The sequence below is a fragment of the Eubalaena glacialis genome, chromosome 6 (genome assembly GCF_028564815.1).
Source record: "Eubalaena glacialis isolate mEubGla1 chromosome 6, mEubGla1.1.hap2.+ XY, whole genome shotgun sequence".
Classification (NCBI taxonomy): Eukaryota; Metazoa; Chordata; class Mammalia; order Artiodactyla; family Balaenidae; genus Eubalaena; species Eubalaena glacialis.
This window is the reverse complement of record NC_083721.1, coordinates 71,522,811-71,541,994: the sequence shown is the minus strand read 5'-3', so window position 1 is coordinate 71,541,994 and position 19,184 is coordinate 71,522,811. Positions and strand designations below refer to the sequence as shown.

Here is a 19,184-nt window from a genome sequence, read left to right as displayed (position 1 = left end):
GGTCAAGGGCTCTGACCTAGAAGGGGACGTAGGCGTTGTTGTAGACTATTAATATATCAGAACACAGTGTATGATAAGAATGGTTACGACTAACATCAATGGTGTATTTTCCTTTTTAACGTAACAGTGTAACAGTCACTTCAAGAAAATTCTTAAAGTCATTCACTTTAACACTATTTTTCATTCTTACTAGATCTTCTGTCTTTGTATATGTGTTCATATTTTTCATATACTAACAATGTATTTATTATTGTGTACTGTTTTCACTTAATTTTTGGAAACAAGGACCAAAATTAACACCTCCAGAAGAGTTATAGTTTGAGGGTCATCATCGAGGGAGGTTTTTATTTTTGGAACTGCTCATCTAGAATTACTCTGAGCCTGTGGTGCTCTCTCCAAGAAACATTCTTCATGGTGGCAAATCCTTATTCTTTAGGGTAGATTTAATTTAGGGAAGAGTTGGAGGTCACACAAAATCAGAGATGTCACAGTTTCAATTCCAGTTTTCAAAATCAGAATTCAGGTGTGGCTCTAAGGCAGAGAGACTGTTGTTTGCTTTGACTTATCAACTGGCTTTTAAAACAGCCCCCAAAGAAGTGATTTGAGTGAGGGCACCCTCCTTGGGCAGAGTTCTCAAAGATCTCACGAAGTTTATGCACAATGCTTATTTATGCATGAAGCTCAACGTATACTCAATTAAAGAAAGAAATCAGCCTTATTTGGTATAGTCAAATCTCTCGCTGAGCATTATGATTCAGTTTCCAGTTTTGGAAATAAATGGGAAACATGATCCTGTGTTTATACAAAATCATGATGCGAGTGCTGTGTGCAGCTCTGGTCCTGCAGAAGGTGCGGTGATGGAGAGCCCTTTGCTGTGGTGGTCAAGGTGAAGGAGGGGCTGGCTGCCCTGTGAAGACACACCCAAGCTGTGAGGGTGTTTCAGTCTGTAGAGATGAAGACTAGGAGGAGATCAGATGATAATCTGAATTCCTAGAGGTCTAGAACCTTGTGAACATGTTTCTCAAATATAGAAACACTTGAGGGCTTCCCTGGTGGCGCAGTGGTTGAGAATCTGCCTGCCAATGCAGGGGACACGGGTTCGAGCCCTGGTCTGGGAAGATCCCACATGCCGCGGAGCAACTAGGCCCGTGAGCCACAACTACTGAGCCTGCGCGTCTGGAGCCTGTGCTCCGCAACAAGAAAAAGGTCGCGATAGTGAGAGGCCCGCGCACCGCAATGAAGAGTGGCCCCCACTTGCCACAACTAGAGAAAGCCCTCGCACAGAAACGAAGACCCAACACAGCAAAAATAAATAAATAAATAAATAAATAAATAAAAAGCGCCCCCCCCCAAAATTATTAAAAAAAAAAAAAGAAACACTTGAAACCAATGATGCCTCTTCACATTTTGAAAATTTCAGTAATTATAAAGAGAAGGACAGGCAAACCACAGATATTTATTTGGGGAAAAGGGAGAATGGTATGTTGCAATTAACAACATTTTCAGTTTACCAAGCGGGTACTTACTTCAAGGTAATGCCCCCGTGACTCAGGAAGGTGTTCAGGTATGTAACGATTGGTTTTTCCATTGTGTATTTTTAGAAATGCTTTCCTGTCTCCTCCTTTGCCCTGCTCCCCAATACCTCATAATAGGTATTTGTTGAATGAAGTGTAGCACTTTACTAGCCTTACGCCAGACTAGTCAAGGACAAGCTTCAGCACAATATGTGAGGTACTTCACCAAGGCAAAGTTAATTGTTCCAGGATAAGCCTGGAAAAAAAAGAAAGAATATTTTTCCTCTACTTTAAGCAGAAATTTTTGTTTTGCTTTTTTTTTTTTAAATTGAGATATAATTCACATACCGTAAAATTCACCATTTTGAAGTATACAATTCAGTGGTTTGTAGTGTACTTGCAAGGTGGTTACAGCATCACCACTATCTAATTCCAGAATATTTTCATCACCCCGAAAAGAAACCCTGTACCCGTTAATAGTCACTCCTTATCCTCTGCCTCCACGCCATATTCAGCCCCTGACATCCACTAATCTATTTTCTATCTCTGAGGTTTTGCTAACTCTGGACATTTCATTTAAATCATGTAATTTGTTGTCTTTTATGTCTGGCTTCTTTCACTTAAGCAAAATATTTTTAAGATTCATTGATGTTGTAGCATGTATCAGGACTTCATTCCTTTTTATGGCCAAATAATGTTCCATTGTATATTTATAGATACACCACATTTTAGTTGATGGATATTTGGGCTGTTTCCACTTTGGGACAATTATGACTAATGCTGCAGTGAACATTTATGTACACGTTTTTGTGTGGACATATGTTTTCAATAATCTTGATTATATATCTAGGAGTGGAATTGCTAGATCATATGGTAATTCTATGTTTAACTTTTTCAGGAACTGCCGAACTTTAAGCAAGATTTTGTATAAACACAAGATCATGTTTTCCATTTTGTTTCCAGTCCTGGAAACTGTATGTCAGGATAACAATCTTAAAGAAACCTTAACAAAGGGTATAAAATCCTTAAGAAAGGACGTAAACTTTAAAGCATATTGAAATGGTAAAAAGCTAGAGGTGGAGCAGTTAGAAAAGGTTTACTTAAGTCTTTATTTGCCTCAGTCCCTTAGCCTGTTAAAAACTGACCTCTGATTGGTAGCTTAAAAATTTTTTTTAATATTTTATTTTGAAGTAATTTTAGAGTTGCAAGAAGTTGCAAAAATAATAGAGAGTTCTTGTGTACCCTTCTCAGCTTTTCCTGATGATAACATGTTACATAACCAGAGTATGTTGTCAAAGCCAGGAAATTGACCTGGGTATCATACTGTTGACTAAACTACAGGTGATTGGTTGCTTTTGATATGGGCTTCCTGCCAGTCCTTATCTATGCTGCTTTTCTCCCCTCTCCCACGTTCTGATTGGAGATGGCAGGTACCTGACTTAGGTATTGCTTCTGCTACCCAGACTGACAATGCTCACTTAAAAGACTTGATGATGGATGGATAGTGCTTTGCTATAGACTGAATATGTTGAAATGCTAACTAACTCCCAATGTGATGGTATTAGGAAATGAAGGGGGGCCTTTGAGAGGTCATGGGGTGGAGCCCTCATGAATGGGATTAGTGCTATCAAAACAAAACCCAAAAACCCTCAAGACCCTGGAGGGTGCTTCCCCTCTTCGGCAAGAAGTCTGTAGTATGAAACCCAGAAGAGGGCTCTCACCAGAACCTGACCACGCTGGCCTGATCTTGGACTTACAGCCTTTATAACTGTGAGAAATAAATTTCTGTTGTTTGTAAGCCACTTAGTCCATGGTACTTGTTATAGCAGCCTGAACTAAGATAAGATTATTTTCAAGGAAACTAGAAGTGCCAAGCCCTAATTGCTTGGGGTCAGACACTGTAAAGGCCAGTAACTCTTCTGATGGTTCCATCTGTCAAGTGTCAGAACTCTGAGGTGGGGAGTGGTGTTTGGTACAGCAGGGCGGCCAGTGAGGTAGTTCTTTGGTTCTGGGTCTGGATTTAATTCTGGGTACTGATTGCCTTCTGCTGCAGTGAACAGAGAGCTGGATGATAGTCTTATAAGTTGTGCACTAGGCCCCTAATTCCCTGTTCAGCTGTAGTCCATTTTTTTTTTTTTTGACAGTTTTCTTTTTTTTTTTTAAATTAATTTATTTATTTTTGGCTGTGTTGGGTCTTCGTTTCTGTGCGAGGGCTTTCTCTAGTTGTGGCAAGTGGGGGCCACTCTTCATCGCGGTGCGCGGGCCTCTCACTATCGTGGCCTCTCTTGTTGCGGAGCACAGGCTCCAGATGCGCAGGCTCAGTAGTTGTGGCACACGGGCCTAGTTGCTCCACGGCACGTGGGATCTTCCCAGACCAGGGCTCGAACCCGTGTCCCCTGCATTGGCAGGCATATTCTCAACCACTGCGCCACCAGGGAAGCCTGTAGTCCATTTTTAACATAGCTGATTTTAATGTTTCTTTCAATTTCTAGCACAGAAGTATAATTCTAGGGAATCAAAAAACTATATTGGGGATAGCAGGAGTATTTATTTGTTGAGACACTACTTTGTCTTAATATTTGAACAAAAATCAATCTTAAAAAACCCAAAAGTTGTTGCTAGAATTCTCTACTTTCATTTTCCGGTAATGTTTGTCATCTGGTATATGTTCCTAAGGAAAAAGCTCACTTTTCACTTTTTATTGAAGGGAAGATAGAAGAAACCTTTAAAAATACATTTCAGAGGGAATGCTGGTTGATATTTGATTATGGTGGGAGAATCTACACTTAGGAAACCAGCAGTGGCAGGAATTCTGTGCGAAATACAGCTGGGGCTGGGTGCATTGGAAGCAGGAAAACCCAGCAGGACATGGGAGGGGCTGCTTGCAGGAGAAGCTTCCTCCTCACAGGTGTGAGGTGATCAGCTTTTCTCTTCTTTTCTTTTTTTTTTAATATTTATTTATTTGGCTATGTTGGGTCTTAGTTGCGGCATGTGGGATCTTCTTTGAGGCATGTGGGATCTTTCGTTGCAGCACGCAGGCTCTTTGTTGTGTGTGGGCTTCTCTCTAGTTGTGGCACGTGGACTCCAGGGCGCTTGGGCTCTGTAGTTTGTGGCACACGGGCTCTCTAATTGAGGCCCGTGAGCTCAGTAGTTGTGGCGCACGGGCTTATTGCCCCGCAGCATGTGGGATCTTAGTTCCCCAACCAGGGATCGAACTCGCGTCCCCTGCATTGCGAGGCGGTTTCTTTACCACTGGCCCACCGGGGAAGTCCCTGATAAGGTTTTCTTTGGGGTTTGCTTTATCCTATTTCTCTGATCCTGCTGCTTGTCCTGAGGCGGGGGTTATGGGGGATGGTTCCAGACAGGAGGGCTGCAGCCACAGGAAGAGACGAGCCTGTAAGGGGGTCTTTTTAAAATAAATTTATTTATTTATTTTTGGCTGCGTTGGGTCTTCGTTGCTGCACGTGGGCTTTCTCTAGTTGCAGCAAGCAGGGGCTACTCTTCATTGCAGTGCGCGGGCTTCTGATTGTGGTGGCTTCTCTTGCTGCGGAGCATGGGCTCTAGGCGCATGGGCTTCAGTAGTTGTGGCTCGTGGGCTCAGTAGTTGTGGCTCACGGGCTCAGTAGTTGTGGCTCGTGGGCTCTAGAGTGCAGGCTCAGTAGTTGTGGCTCACGGGCTTAGTTGCTCCGCGGCATGTGGGATCTTCCTGGACCAGGGCTCGAACCCGTGTCCCCTGCACTGGCAGGCAGATTCTTAACCACTGCGCCACCAGGGAAGTCCCTGTAAAGGGGTCTTATATGGAGAGGGAGGAGGGGGACACGTGGGCTGGGCGGTGTCACCAGAGACTGGCACAGATCAAGTGCCCACAGTGAAGGCGAGCCCGGCTCTCGCTCTCCTGGACTCACAGGAGGTGGTGACTGGTTTAAAGTCTCGGGTGGGGTCTTCCCTGGTGGCGTAGTGGTTGAGAATCCGCCTGCCAATGCAGGGGACACGGGTTCGATCCCTGGTCCGGGAAGATCCCACATGCCACCGAGCAACTAAGCCTGTGCGTCACAACTACTGAGCCTGTGCTCTAGAGCCTGCAAGCCACAACTACTGAGCCCGTGTGCTGCAACTACTGAAGCCCACACGCCTAGAGCCCGTGCTCCGCAACAAGAGAAACCACTGCAATGAGAAGCCCATGCACTGCAATGAAGAGTAGCCCCTGCTCACCGCAACTAGACAAAGCCCGCACGGAGGAACGAAGACCCAACACAGCCAAAAATAAATTTAAAAAAACAAAAAAAAGGAAATGTTGTCGTTATGATAAAAAAAAAAAAATAAAGTCTCGGGTGGTGCAGAACTGGGTGGCTGGAGGTATTGTTGAGTGTGCATGGTTCCAGAAGTGTACCCAAAGATGGAGAACGTGCCCCAGACCCTCTCCCGGCATAGGGTGCCCCTGGCGTGCAGCAGCAGCTTCACCTTCAGTCAGCTAACCATGGGGGCTCCCTCGGTGGGGGAGTTGCGGCACTGTAGCTTCATTCCCATGCTTAGCACCCACGCTGAGAACTGGTCCAGAAATGTCAGTCCCTTCAAAATCTGCTGATGTAACTGAGTCCAGGCTCGTACTGCTCACCGCACAACAGGCGAGTAAATTGAGAGACGAGTTGCTGGGGCAAGGAATAGCAACTGTATTTGGAAAGCCAGCAGACCGAGGAGATGGTAGACTAGCGTCTCAAAGAACCATCTTCCCTGAGTTAGAATTCTGGCTTCTTTAATACTAACAGGGGAGGGGGTAAGGGCCTGCTTCCTGCCAGACTTGGAAGGGGATGTGTTAATTTCTTCCTTCTTGCAGCTAATCACATGTAGGTAGGCCTGGTCAGGATGTTTCCTGTGAGCTAAACAAAGGTATTTTAGCTTAATGCTCATTACCTGGGAGGCAGGGTTCCCAGAGATGGGTCAGTATGTATAATTTAATCTTACAGGCAACATCCCTTTAGTGATTAACTTGTAGTAGAATAATAAGGTTCTTTCTTCCCTATTACACTGACAGAACATTCCATTATTGCCAAGGCCCATTGAGGAGTTTGTAGCATTTAAAATCCAGCATAGATAAGGTAGCCATAAACCCTCATTCTGAACATTAATGATATTACCCCTTTTCTTATACCCCTCCCTTCTTGGAAAACTGGGAGAGAAATTTTTTTTTTTTTTTAACCATTTGCAGCCTCCCTATGGGGAGGTGTGTGTGTGTTTTAGTGATCAATTTCTCTTAGAATTTAATGACAAGAGATTTCTTACTTCAGAATAGATAACCTCTTAGTATACAAAGAGACCTATGTATCACATCTTGTTTCCCTCTTTGCCTTCATGTCTGGAAAATTTGGAGTTAAATATAATACCCAAGGCCGTTAGCCATTCACACTCAAGTTTTTGGCAGAACGTTCTGTCTCTCTTTTTAGCCCCACAGGAAACTGCTTTAATAATTGACTTTCAGGGGAACTGAGGCCGAAGTTTTTCTTGTGTAGAAGCATTTGTATGGTGTTTATATATGCTGTCTCCTCAATACTCACGATAATTAGCATCCTCCCCATTTTACTGATCCAGAAACTGAGCAGCAAGTTTAAAGGAGCCTGAGGTCTTGAGCCCTTGGTGACAAGGTCTGGATTCCAACCCAGCTCTTGCTTTCCAAGGCTAGTGTCCACTTCTCTCCCATGGGTGCCTCCCAGCCTCCTTGAATCCAAGCTAGTTCCCTGTTTCCTGGTCCTAAAGTGTTCATCTGTAATTGCTCATAATCCCCCAAAAGGTGGAAGTGGATTCTGGATTAAAGAAGGTATACCTGGGAACTTTGGGGAAGGGCACAGGTAACAAAATACAGGAGACCTTGTAAAGAAGTCATGGGATTGGACAGAGGGGACATGATCGCAGGCCCTCCTGCCCCTCCCCCACTGTGATGTGGCATCCAGGGATGGGAGGGGCCCTGTGCAGGGACATGGGAACCAGAGACAAATATTGTAGCAGTCTGGAATTCATTCTGGAAGAAATCTCGAACATTCCTCTGTTTGAGTCAGACTCCAATGGCTTTTAAAAATAGGCTCGTACCAACAGGCAACCCAAACTACATCCATCATCAAGCTAGAGCAGCGCATGCAAGGACAAGTCAGGGGAAGCATACTTCATTTGGGCAGGCCTTCACTGCTTACAGAACACTCCTTCCCACATGAGTGCTTCATAGCCTTAATGCTGTAGTGCTGTTGTTATTGCCAGTTTACAGTTAAGGAAATGGAGGCTCGGGTTGCACCGCTAGTTGAGGGGCAGAGCTGGAATTTGGACTAAGATCTTGTTAATGAAGTATGCCTCGTCTGGGGTGGGAGGAGGTGCGGGGAGCACAGAGCACTGGGTTCCCTATCCTGCAAGTTCAAGAAGCCTTCAGCTCGCTGGTTGTCAGCTTGAGGTGAAAGATTGATTCCTCTGAGACGTGACTGCGGGCAGATGAGGTGTGGGCCCTCGTGCGGGAGCGAGGCCACCTTCGCCATTGCACCTCTGAACACACAAAGGACGTCCAGATTTCAAATGTGTGTGGACAGTTCTATCCGAAGAGTTCAAGGACATCTCTTGGTGCCTCTGAGAGGCTAACAAGCCTGAGGGCAGATAGGATCACCTGGTAAAATTCACTACTTGAAGTTGTTTCTGAACAGTGTGTTTTTTAGAGATTATGAATGATGAAGGATCATCATCCTGGCACGCGTCCTCCAGTTACTGCGCTGACTTGGTTTGGGCCTTTCCGCACACCACGTGGGGCTAGCTTGCAGAGGCCACGCCTGCCAGACACTGCCTTTTTTTTCTTCTTTTCCTCTGAATCAATTTCTTTTCCGTTTGGCTGTTGACTGCTTATTATAGAACCAAAAGTTATTTTCTCTTTCTTGTAGCTGTAGGCAAATCTAGTAGTGTTTCTTTTCTTTTTCTTCTTTTTCTTTTCGATGGTGCTAAAATTTGGAACATGTCTTCCTATATTTATACATATAATTTATGATAATAATTATTTGTGTCTGTGATGTCAGATATGCTGGAGAGCTAAATACGATTGTTTGATAAATGGCTAGGGAGATAGAAATAGGTGGCCCGGCATAAGCATAAACATTTTTGCCCTCTGGGGGTATTTTAAGTAACCATCTTTGTTTTCCCAGTCTCCCTTGCCTTGTACATCTCTCTTCCCCACCTCAGTTCTTACTCATGTCTGTACCCTTCTTTTGTTAACTTGTTTCCTGTTTTCTGTTTCACATACACCTTTACAGTCTCCTGGCCACATTCCCATCTTGGCCAGTCCTTTCTCTAAGTTGGTATGTGGTTGGTGGGCTACTTTCACCCAATCTGTGTCTGTGGAATTGTCTGGTTCACTGTCCGCCAATTACCTAAGGGTCCTTTTTGCTGAGAAAACAGAACACTACTAAGGAGATTGGTTCTTAAAGAGTTTTCCTTAAAAAATGCTGAGGCCTGTGTGTGAAAGGAGAACCTAGAGCTGCATCCTCAGCACCCATATTCCCTTCGGTCACTCTGTTTCCAGAGTGAAAAAGATGTCTTCTGAGAGGCACACAATCACTAAAGAAAAGTCAGAGGTGGACCAGCTTTGAAAGCAAAACCCGTCCCTTCAGCCCCAGCGAATTGAATGACCTCTAACACGCACGGTCTCTCGGTTGGCACAGGTGACAAGGCTACCTTCCAGCTGCAGGTTCGACAGGTGGAGGATTATCCAGTGGACCTGTACTACCTGATGGACCTCTCTCTGTCCATGAAGGATGACTTGGACAACATTCGGAGCCTGGGCACCAAGCTTGCTGAGGAGATGAGGAAGCTCACCAGCAACTTCCGCTTGGGGTTCGGGTCTTTTGTAGACAAGAACATCTCTCCTTTCTCCTACACAGCGCCAAGGTACCAGACCAACCCGTGCATTGGGTGAGTGACCAGCTGCCCTTCTGTTGGGTATTCAAGGATGGGGGAACGGATCAGCGGGAAGACTGAGCCTAAAGAAAGGCCTAGGGAGGTCATATCTGGGTGCGGGGGTGCGGGGTGGGGAACCTGGCTAAGGTGTTAAATTTGATGAAGGATATCCAGCTCTGTCCTCCCTCTGCCTGCGAAGAAATAAATTGTTACAAGGTTGCATAAAGATACAACGATGATAGCTCATTTGTTTTCCTACCTGCCAGACACAGCACTGTTTTCTACATTAATAGATTTTAGAGAGTGTTCTCAGGAAGTGGTGGACCCCGGTGATCAGGGAGGGAGCAGGCAGAACAACTTAAACTATCTCCTTGTTTAGAGTGACTGAGATGTTTGGAATAAGTGAATCAAAGTCGGTTCCTATTGTTTGTATACATAACTATAACTTACCTTGACAAAACAAAATGAAAACCCTGCCCTTTATAGGTGTGATTTTTTTTTTTTCCCAATGTAAGTGCTTGAATTAGAAAATATTCGACAGGGCTTCCCTGGTGGCACAGTGGTTAAGAGTCCACCTGCCAATGCAGGGGACACGGGTTCGAGCCCTGGTCCGAGAAGATCCCACATGCCGTGGAGCAACTAAGCCCTTGCGCCACAACTACTGAGCCTGCGCTCTAGAGCCCGCGAGCCACGACTACTGAGCCCTCGTGCCACAACTACTGAACCTGTACTCTAGAGCCTGCGTGCCACAACTACTGAAGCCCGCATGCCTAGAGCCCGTGCTCTGCAACAAGAGAAGCCACTGCAATGAGAAGCCTGCGCACCACAACGAAGAGTAGCCCCCTACTCGCGGCAACTAGAGAAAGCCCGCGCACAGCAACAAAAACCCAATGCAGCCAAAAATAAGTAAAATAAAATAAATAAATTTTAAAAATTAAAAGAAAAATTTAAAAAAGAAAATTTTCGAGAAATTATTAGAGAACAAGAGTTTCTAACTACTGCAGTGAGCAAATCCAAAAGTATGTAATGACTCAAACTTGAAGGAAGTTTATTTTCTGCTAACCTAAGTGCAGATGGGTCTCCTGATCAGTGGACACCTGTCCTCTAAGCAGTGACTCGGGGTCCCAGGCTCCATTGGTTCACATGTGGCTTGTAAGGTCATCATGCCTGGAGGGTTGCTCATAGGAGGATCCTATGGACCAGGATAGAGTGGCCTTTGCTCCTACATTCTGCTCTACAGAGCTGGGTTCTAGCGGGGAGGCTGGGAACTAGGTTAGCTGTGCGCAGTGGAAGAGGAAAGGGGATGGTGAATAGGTCCCTGCCGTAGTGCATTTGTGTATTGGAGGTGGAGGGTCACTTCCTCCAACTCCCCAATACAACCTTTGTGAAGGTGGTTTGTTTCCTTTCTGGGCTTTCAAGTGTTCTTTTAAATGGCAAGATTATGCAGTGTGACAACGAGTGATAACCTTCAACTTTTTCTTGACTCATTTCCATGTTCAGCTTTGGTTAGGCTTTGGCATGTGAGGCCCCAAAGCATCGCTAGATGAGGAATAGCTAAGACTTACGTTCTTACTAAGTGTCAGGCACCCACTGCACTTCATACCTTATATGGATTATCCCATTTAAATCTCGTAGCAATCTTTTGAGGTCTCTAGAAGTGAGCTGTATTTTATTTTATTTATTTATTTTATTATTATTATTTTTTAATTAATTTATTTTTGGCTGCGTTGGGTCTTCGTTGCTGCGCGCAGGATCTCTAGTTGCAGCGAGTGGGGTCTGCGTTGAGGTGTGTGGGCTTCTCATTGCGGTGGCTTCTCTTGTTGCGGAGCACAGGCTCTAGGCACGCAGGCTCAGTAGTTGTGGCTCATGGGCTCTAGAGCACAGGCTCAGTAGTTGTGGTGCACGGGCTTAATTGCTCCTCAGCATGTGGGATCTTCCCGGGCCAGGGATCGAACCCGTGTCCCCTGCACTGGCAGGCGGATTGTTAGCCACTGAGCCACCAGGGAGGTCCCGGTGAGCTGTATTTTAAAGATGAGGAAACCGAGGCTTAGAAAGATTACACAAATAGTAAGGGGTAGACTTGGAATATGAATCAGGATGAACTACTTCCAAAGGCTGTTTCCATTAATATGATGCTTATTTTTTCCCCATCCAAATCACACTGCCACCCAGATGCTTTCCTCGAGTTTGAGTAATAATACCCATTCCAAAACCACCCACCCTTCTAGGCACTTGCCTAAGGGTAATGTTAGGCTATGCTGCAGTAACAAGCAATCCCCAGATCTCAGTGGCTCAACAGAATGAAAGTTTATTTCTTGCTTGTACAAAATCTGATGGGAGCTGCTTTCTGTGGCGGCTCTTCTTCAAGTGGTGACTCAGGGATTCGGGCATCTTGTGATGTCATTTTCTATTCTTTGTCTCCTTGGCTGCCCCTGAGGGGAAGAGGGCTGCTCTTAAGCCCCTGAGCCTGTCTAACTTCTTGTCTCCCCTTTGGCAGCCTCAACAGTTCCCAGCTCTGGGTTGGACTGGGGGGTGGGGGTGAGGTGGTATTTATGCTGGTATTGTATGTTCTGAATCCTTCCTGATCCTTCTGTACACACTCCTAGAAGCTAACTTAGATCTTCCCCGGGATTGCAGTGACACAACAGTGGAAAAAACAATAAGATAAGAAAAAATTTTAGATACAAATGAGATTCTAAGTTCCTTAGCCACAGAGAGGCACTAGGTGTCCTCACTTGCTGGGTTTAGATTCCTCCTGGCCACAGGTAGCTCCTGGCATTATTGTCACTTTGCTCCTGTCCCCAAGGCCGTTTTCAGCTGCATCCCAGTGCCACATGTCTTTTTGTTGGAGTTCTGCTACTTACCAGGAGCAACAGCATCTTAACCCAGAATTTTTTCAGTTCATCCGGAATAGTGATTCTGTCTGCTACTTTCCACCTCTGCCCTCTGGTTGGGTCCTGTCTCCTGACAGACAGGGCGTGTCTCTACTTTGATTCTTCTGGGGACCATCGGCGAACTGTCAGATGCTAGATTGGAGGCTGGCAGAGGATGAAGGACTGGCTCGGGGCCCTCAGCATTGAATATTCAAGGTTATTACACTCTCCTTATTCAGAGCTACTTCTCCAAGCCCTAGAAGGCAGAACCAACTGCAGACAGTAGAAGTTTTGACAGTGAGTACAAGGCACACTGACAAGCTGCTTGGGAGACAGGAAATCCGGTGAAAGAATGGGGGTTTGGAAGGAAACATCAGGTCTGAGTTATACAGATCTCTCTTCCCTAAGCTGGGCAGCACAAAAGGGGAGTCACTGCATGGCTCAGTGAGCAGGCTGAGATGTATCTCCCGCGTCCAGGCAGTGGACTATGTGTGGTTGCCTGGGTATCCTCGGAGATTCCCCACTGTTCCTGGAGGAGAACAGAGCAAGCCGGGGGGATGTAATCAGGCTGTTTCTGTTCCTGATTCAGCCTGTACATGTGCTTTGTTTGCTTTCCTAAGTTTTAACGGCACTGTGAATTAGTTACCAACAGTTAAAAATAAAAGATTTAACAAAGAATAGCCAGGATTTCAGGTTTTCTCAAAAAACCAGGAGGTCTAGTAAAGCCCGCCTTGTCCCACATGTTGTTTGGCTGCCACAGTCCCTACCACTCCCTCTTGTCTCCCAGCTGGGCTGCTTCACTGGTTCTGTTATCGGGCCCTCTCCAGATTCTTGGACAGCAATACCATAGAAACGAATATTGCTCCCACAAGACTCTTAGGCAAGCAAAGCTTTTTATTGAAAGGATAGCTTGTGCACAAGGGAGAAGGTGGAAAAGAGTGTCAGTTCCCCGAGGACTTTCTGGGAAGGGGTTTTAAAGGCAGTGTGAGGAAGGAGGCCACAGGGTACCTGAGCAGCTTGTGCTCAGTTCTTGGATTGGTTGGCATGGAGGTGAAGTTTGGAGCATGATCAACCTTCAGGTTTCACGCAGTCTGGGGTCTATGTGCCCGCAGTCAGCAGTTTTCATCTGGGGGCCTGCTTCCTGCTAAAACACCTTAGCAATGTGTGTCAAGCTTTTATCTATATCTTTCAGGGAACTGGGAGTTCGGCAATTCTGCTAGGTGGCGGATTTATAGTTCCGCTTTTGTCCTTTGGAAACCACGTATAGACGTCAGTGGAACAGAGAGGATAGAGCTAATCTTTTACTCCTGTGAGTCTCTGGTTGTTGTCTCAGAAGCCCAAGCTTATAGGTGCTGTTTTTCTGGCCTGTCAAGCCTGCTTTCTCAAGGTCGTTCCCTTGGTCCTTTTCCAAAATGGCTGTACTGTTGTCTTCCTGTCTCAGTTTGAGTTCCATGCTTGGCTCCGTAGTTGCTGTCTGTGATCCTTGTGTGTTCTTTTCCTTCAGCTCATGTGGAGAGAAAATCACAGCGTTCTCGCTCAGTGGTACCTTCTGTTAGGTTTTTTTCTCCTGTGGTGGTGTGGAAGCAGCAGCAGTAGCCCCGGGAAGTTCTGGGGAGATGGGGGAGTCAGGAGGAGTGATTTAACCACCTGTGCAGGACATCTCAGAAGAGAACCAATTTTTCATGGGGCTTTTTTGAGGTTTGGCCCTCCTCCTGCTCCAAATGTTTCGGCCAAAGGATTAAAATCCTAGACTTATCCCCTCCCATCTTAGAATGAACCAGAAATGCCAGAACTGAAGTAAGTAGTACCAGGGCTGCCATAAGAAGAGAAAAAAAAGTAATTTAATCATCAGATTAAAGAACTGTTTAATTGCTATTCTGAGTAATAGAAATAGTGTTCCTGGGAAGAGTCACATGATATTCACTGGTACAGGATTTGATGGATTAATCCGGCCTGTTATTTCTGGTTCTGAACACTTTTTCTTTTGTTAGAGGTATTAGGCTGTTGCCGATATACATGCCATGTCTCATTTACATGTGGCATCTAAAAAGGCCAAGCTCATAGAAACAGACAGTAGAGTGGTGATTGGCAGGGGAAGGGGGAAATGTTGGTCAAAGGGTACAAACTTACAGTTATAAGATGAATACATTCTGGAGCTCTAATGTACAGCATGGTGGTGATAGGCAACAATACTATACTTGAAATATACAATTGTATACTTGAAAGTTGTTAAGAGAGTACATCTTAAGGGTTCTCACCACACACACACAAAATAGAAATACATATGTAAAAATCTTTGCAGGTGAGATAATACATTTCATCCTTCATCATTTATATTTTTTCTTACCCTTTGTATTTCTTCCAAGAGGTCATGGTACTCCTTCACCCCCTTGAAGGTATTATTTCATTGTCTTCTGGCATGTCCTGTGGCTGACGAAAAGTCTTCTATCTAATGGTTTTCCTTCTCTCTGGTGGCTTTTAATATTTCCCTGTGCTTTTCATGGCCTATAATGATATGCATTCCAATGTGGCTAGGTTGGATTTATCACTTTTATTTGCATTGTTCAGAACCTGTTCTGCTTGTTTAATCTGAGAATATAGCTTTATTCTTGAAAATTTTCAGACATCATCTGACTCCTGTCTCCAATTCTCTCCATTTTCTTTCTAACATTACTAGGTGAGTGTTGGAGCCTCTCATTCTAAACTTCATGCTTCTAAATATTTCTCCCATAATTTCTACCTCTTTCTTTCCCTTAGCTTCATAATAGAAAATTTCTTCCAGTTTATCATTTTGTTCTTCAATTTTTAAAAATAAATTTTATTTTATATTGGAGTATAGTCAATTAACAATGTTGTGTTAGGTTTAGGTGTACAGCAAAGTGATTCCATTATGCATATACTTGTACTTATTCTTTTTCAAATTCTTCTCCCATTTAGGTTTTTACAGAATATTTAGCAGAATTCCCTGTGTTATACAGTAGGTCCTTGCTGGTTATCTATTTTAAATATAGCACTGTGTACATGTCAATCCCAAACTCCCAATCTATCCCCACCCCTCCCCCCGCCCCCACCCTTCTCCCCTGGTAACCATAAGCTCAGTTCTCTAAGTCTGTGAGTCTGTTTCTGTTTTGTAAATAAGTTCATTTGTATCATTTTTTTTCTAGATTCCGCACATAAGCGACATCATATGATATTTGTCTTTGTCTGACTTATTTCACTTAGGATGATAATATCCAGGTCCATCCATGTTGCTGCAGTGGCATTATTTCATTCTTTTTAATGGCTGAGTAACATTCCATTGTATAATATGTACCACATCTTTTTCTTTTTTGGCCACGCCATGCAGCTTGTGGGATCTTAGTTCCCCAACCAGGGATTGAACCTGTGCACCCTGAAGTGGAAGTGCAGAGTCCTAATCACTGATTGCCAGGGAATTCCCACATCTTTTCATCTGTCTATGGACATTTAGGTTGCTTCCACATCTTGGCTATTGTAAACAGCGCTGCAATGAACATTGGGGTGCATGCATCCTGTCGAATCATGTTTTTCTCCAGATATATGCCCAGGAGTGGGATTGCTGGATCATATGGTAGCTCTATTTTTAGTTTTATAGGGAGTCTCCTTACTGTTCTCCATAGTGGCTGTACCAATTTACATTCCCACCAACAGTGTAGGAGGGTTCCGTTTTCTCCACACCCTCTCCAGCATTTATTGTTTGTAGATTTTTTTTGATGATGGCCATTCTGACGGGTGTGAGGTGATATCTCATTGTAGTTTTGATTTGCATTTGTCTAGTAATTAGTTATGTTGAGCATCTTTTCATGTGCCTCTTGGCCATCTGTATGTCTTCTTTGAGAAATGTCTATTTAGGTCTTCTGCCCATTTTTTTATTGGGTTGTTTGTTTTTTTTGATATTGAGCCACATGAGCTGTTAGTAAATTTTGGAGACTAATCCTTTGTCAGTCGCACCGTTTGCAAATACTTTCTCCCATTCTGCAGGTTGTCTTTTCGTCTTGTTTATGGTTTCCTTTGCTGTGCAAAAGCTTTTGAGTTTAATTAGGTCCCATTTGTTTATTTTTATTTCCCTTACTCTAGGAGATGGCTTGAGAAAGATATTGCTGCAATTTATGTCAGAGTGTTGTGCCTATGTTTTCCTCTAAGAGTTTTATAGTATCTGGTCTTACATTTAGGTCTTTAATCCATTTTGAGTTTATTTTTGTGTATGGTGTTAAAGAATGTTCTTTTTTTAAAAAAATAAGTCTATTTATTTATTTTTGGCTGTGTTGGGTCTTTGTTGCTGCGTGCGGGCTTTCTCTAGTTGTGGTGCGCAGAGGCTACTCTTTGTTGCGGTGCACAGGCTTCTCATCGTGGTGGCTTCTCTTGTTGCGGAGCACGGGCTCTAGGCACGTGGGCTTCAGTAGTTGTGGCTCGCGGGCTCTAGAGCGCAGGCTCAGTAGTTGTGGCGCACAGGCTTAGTTGCTCTGCGGCATGTGGGATCTTCCCGGACCAGGGCTCAAACCTGTGTCCCCTGCATTGGCAGGTGGGTTCTTAACCACTGCGCCACCGGGGAAGTCCCAAGAATGTTCTAATTTCATTTTTTTACCTACAGCTGTCCAGTTTTCCCAGCACCATTTATTGAAGAGACTATCTTTCCTCCATTATATAGTCTTGTCTCCTTTGTCATAGATTAATTGACCATAGGTGCATGGGTTTATTTCTGGGCTTTCTATCCTGTTCCTTTGATCTATATTTTGGTTTTTGTGGCAGTACCTTGTTCTTCAATTTTTTTAAATCCATACACTGAAGTTTCATTTTTGAATTTGAGTGACAATATTTTTTATTTGGTTCTTTCTTTTAGACTTCTGTTTTTCATACTAGTTTTTCATAGCCTTCTGATTTTTTTTTTCTTCCTAATAATATCCCATTCTAGTCTTTGGTATTTTTTCCTTCTCCTTGAATGTGTTAAATATCTTTGTTTTAATGTACTTTAGATAATTTTGTTATCTGTTTCTTGAACTGCAGATCCTGCAGTTGGTTGAATTTGCTGATATTCCTTCATGGTAGTTTATTTCTCATGGGGTCTATAACTTTTTCATTAGCTCCTCTTCATCAGAGGTTGTTTTCCATTAGGGGATCATGTGCCCCAGGGGTACTGACTTCCCTGCAGGGTGGTTTTCTGTTCCCTGATGCTAGGATCCTCTGGGTTTCACTGTGGGACTAGTTCTGTTTATTTCTCATCAAGGGGGTTCCTTCCTTGTAAAAGTAATGAATTCTGACCTGTTTAGGCCTGGAGTTACAATCTTTATGGGTGATTCATCTCGCCATGAGCCCAGAGTGCATCTTCCTTGCTTCTCTCCCAGACCAGTGGCTGGAATTTTTCTGGGTTTGATTTTAGTGACAGGGCAGCTCTTTGTAACACTCAGCTTTATGCAGAGAGCCCTGTTCAGTGCTCAGCCCTGCGCTGGCCTGAGGTCCATCATCTGTCCCTGTTAGAACCTGGCCCTAAGCCCCAGACCTTTGTCAGGCCCCAACACGCTAGGGTGGGGGGGTGGGGGACCCCTTTGCCACGGAGATCCCTGCTCACTTCCCACCTAGTTTAAGTCAGTTCATTTGTTCAATGCTTTTCTCTCCGTTCTTGGCACCTGGGATTTCCCTGCTAAGCTTCCAGTCTTGGCTACATATTAACATTTTTAAAGATAAGATTTTTACCCAGCAGTTCTCTTTGTTTAGAGGAAGAGGGGAGGTCTTTCCCTGTCAGCTCCATGGTCCACAATATTGTCCTGAAGCATTAGATTGTTTTTTGGATTTACCTACATCTAGCATCTGCAAATGGGATTCACTTTTTATACACACATGCTCCCCCAGGCTCTTTAAGCATATATATTTTATTCATCTTCCTGGTTCATAATTCTTAATCTAGTAAAGATTTAGTAGGCCCTAAACTGGGGTCCTATGGCACAGACACAGTTGGGGGTGGGAGGGCTTCCTGGCATGAGACCCTCAAACACCCAGATCTTCAAGTCGCTCAGACAGCTCTTCCAGGGGTTAAATTAGTCACAGTTGACATTGTCTTCCAGAGACTACGGAGACATTCAACAGAGCCTGTGTGACAAAGCTGTTTTCCTCTCACTAAGAGGTGATTCTGGTTTGGTTATAATAAATTCTCTGCAATGAAGTCTTCTCTCTGGCAAACACATTTTCTAGTTCCTGATTATTAATAGTAATTCTCCACAGTAAAAATATATCTACTTACTCCCCTTTGCAGGAAGGGAAGAGGTAAAAAATGCTGAACTAATTTAGCTGAGCTTTTCACAGCTTTTTCTGGTTTTCTCACTGAACAGCAGTCATAGTTTTTGTTCCTCTCCTCCCTTCCTCAACCGACCCCATCAACTGAGACAGTAAACACCTGAAGTCCGCAGCCATGGACCAGCACAGCACAGAAGGGTGAAGTTGCTCAGAGGGCGAGGGAGGGGAGTGAGAGTCTGTGTACATTTCATTCCTCCTGGGCCCATCTGTTTGTCAGATCACTATGATGGGACCTCAGCTCACTTCCTGCTTCCAGCTGGGAATGCAATTTCCATGACCTTTGTCTTTATGGGGAACTGAGATGGGAATAGAAAGTTTGGGTGGCCCAGAGGCATGGGTTACATAAGAGCCTGACCTGTGCAAACACAAGGGGCGGTGAAGATTTTGGGGGAAGGAGGAGGGAGTGAAACAAAGGAACGGCAAGTGGGGACAGCTTCTCGAAGCTCTCCCTGTCTGGAGGCACCGTGACCATCGTGGCAGTGGGGTTGACCCTGCAGAGGCGGCTTGCTGTGAGTGACTGATGGAGCAGGTACCGTAGGCCCTTAGAGGGGATGAGAGAGCCTCTTAGAAAGCC

At 44.5% G+C, this 19,184-nt stretch overlaps 1 protein-coding gene across 1 annotated transcript in view; it reads left to right on the top strand.

Moving 5' to 3' along the window:
* The window catches only part of ITGB5 (integrin subunit beta 5), a 110,775-nt gene that overhangs the window by 21,548 nt on the left and 70,043 nt on the right, over positions 1 to 19,184 (top strand). The window contains exon 4 of the mRNA XM_061194270.1: positions 9,197 to 9,446. Coding sequence (XP_061050253.1) covers positions 9,197 to 9,446 — 250 coding nt within the window. The remainder of the gene's footprint in view (positions 1 to 9,196; positions 9,447 to 19,184) is intronic.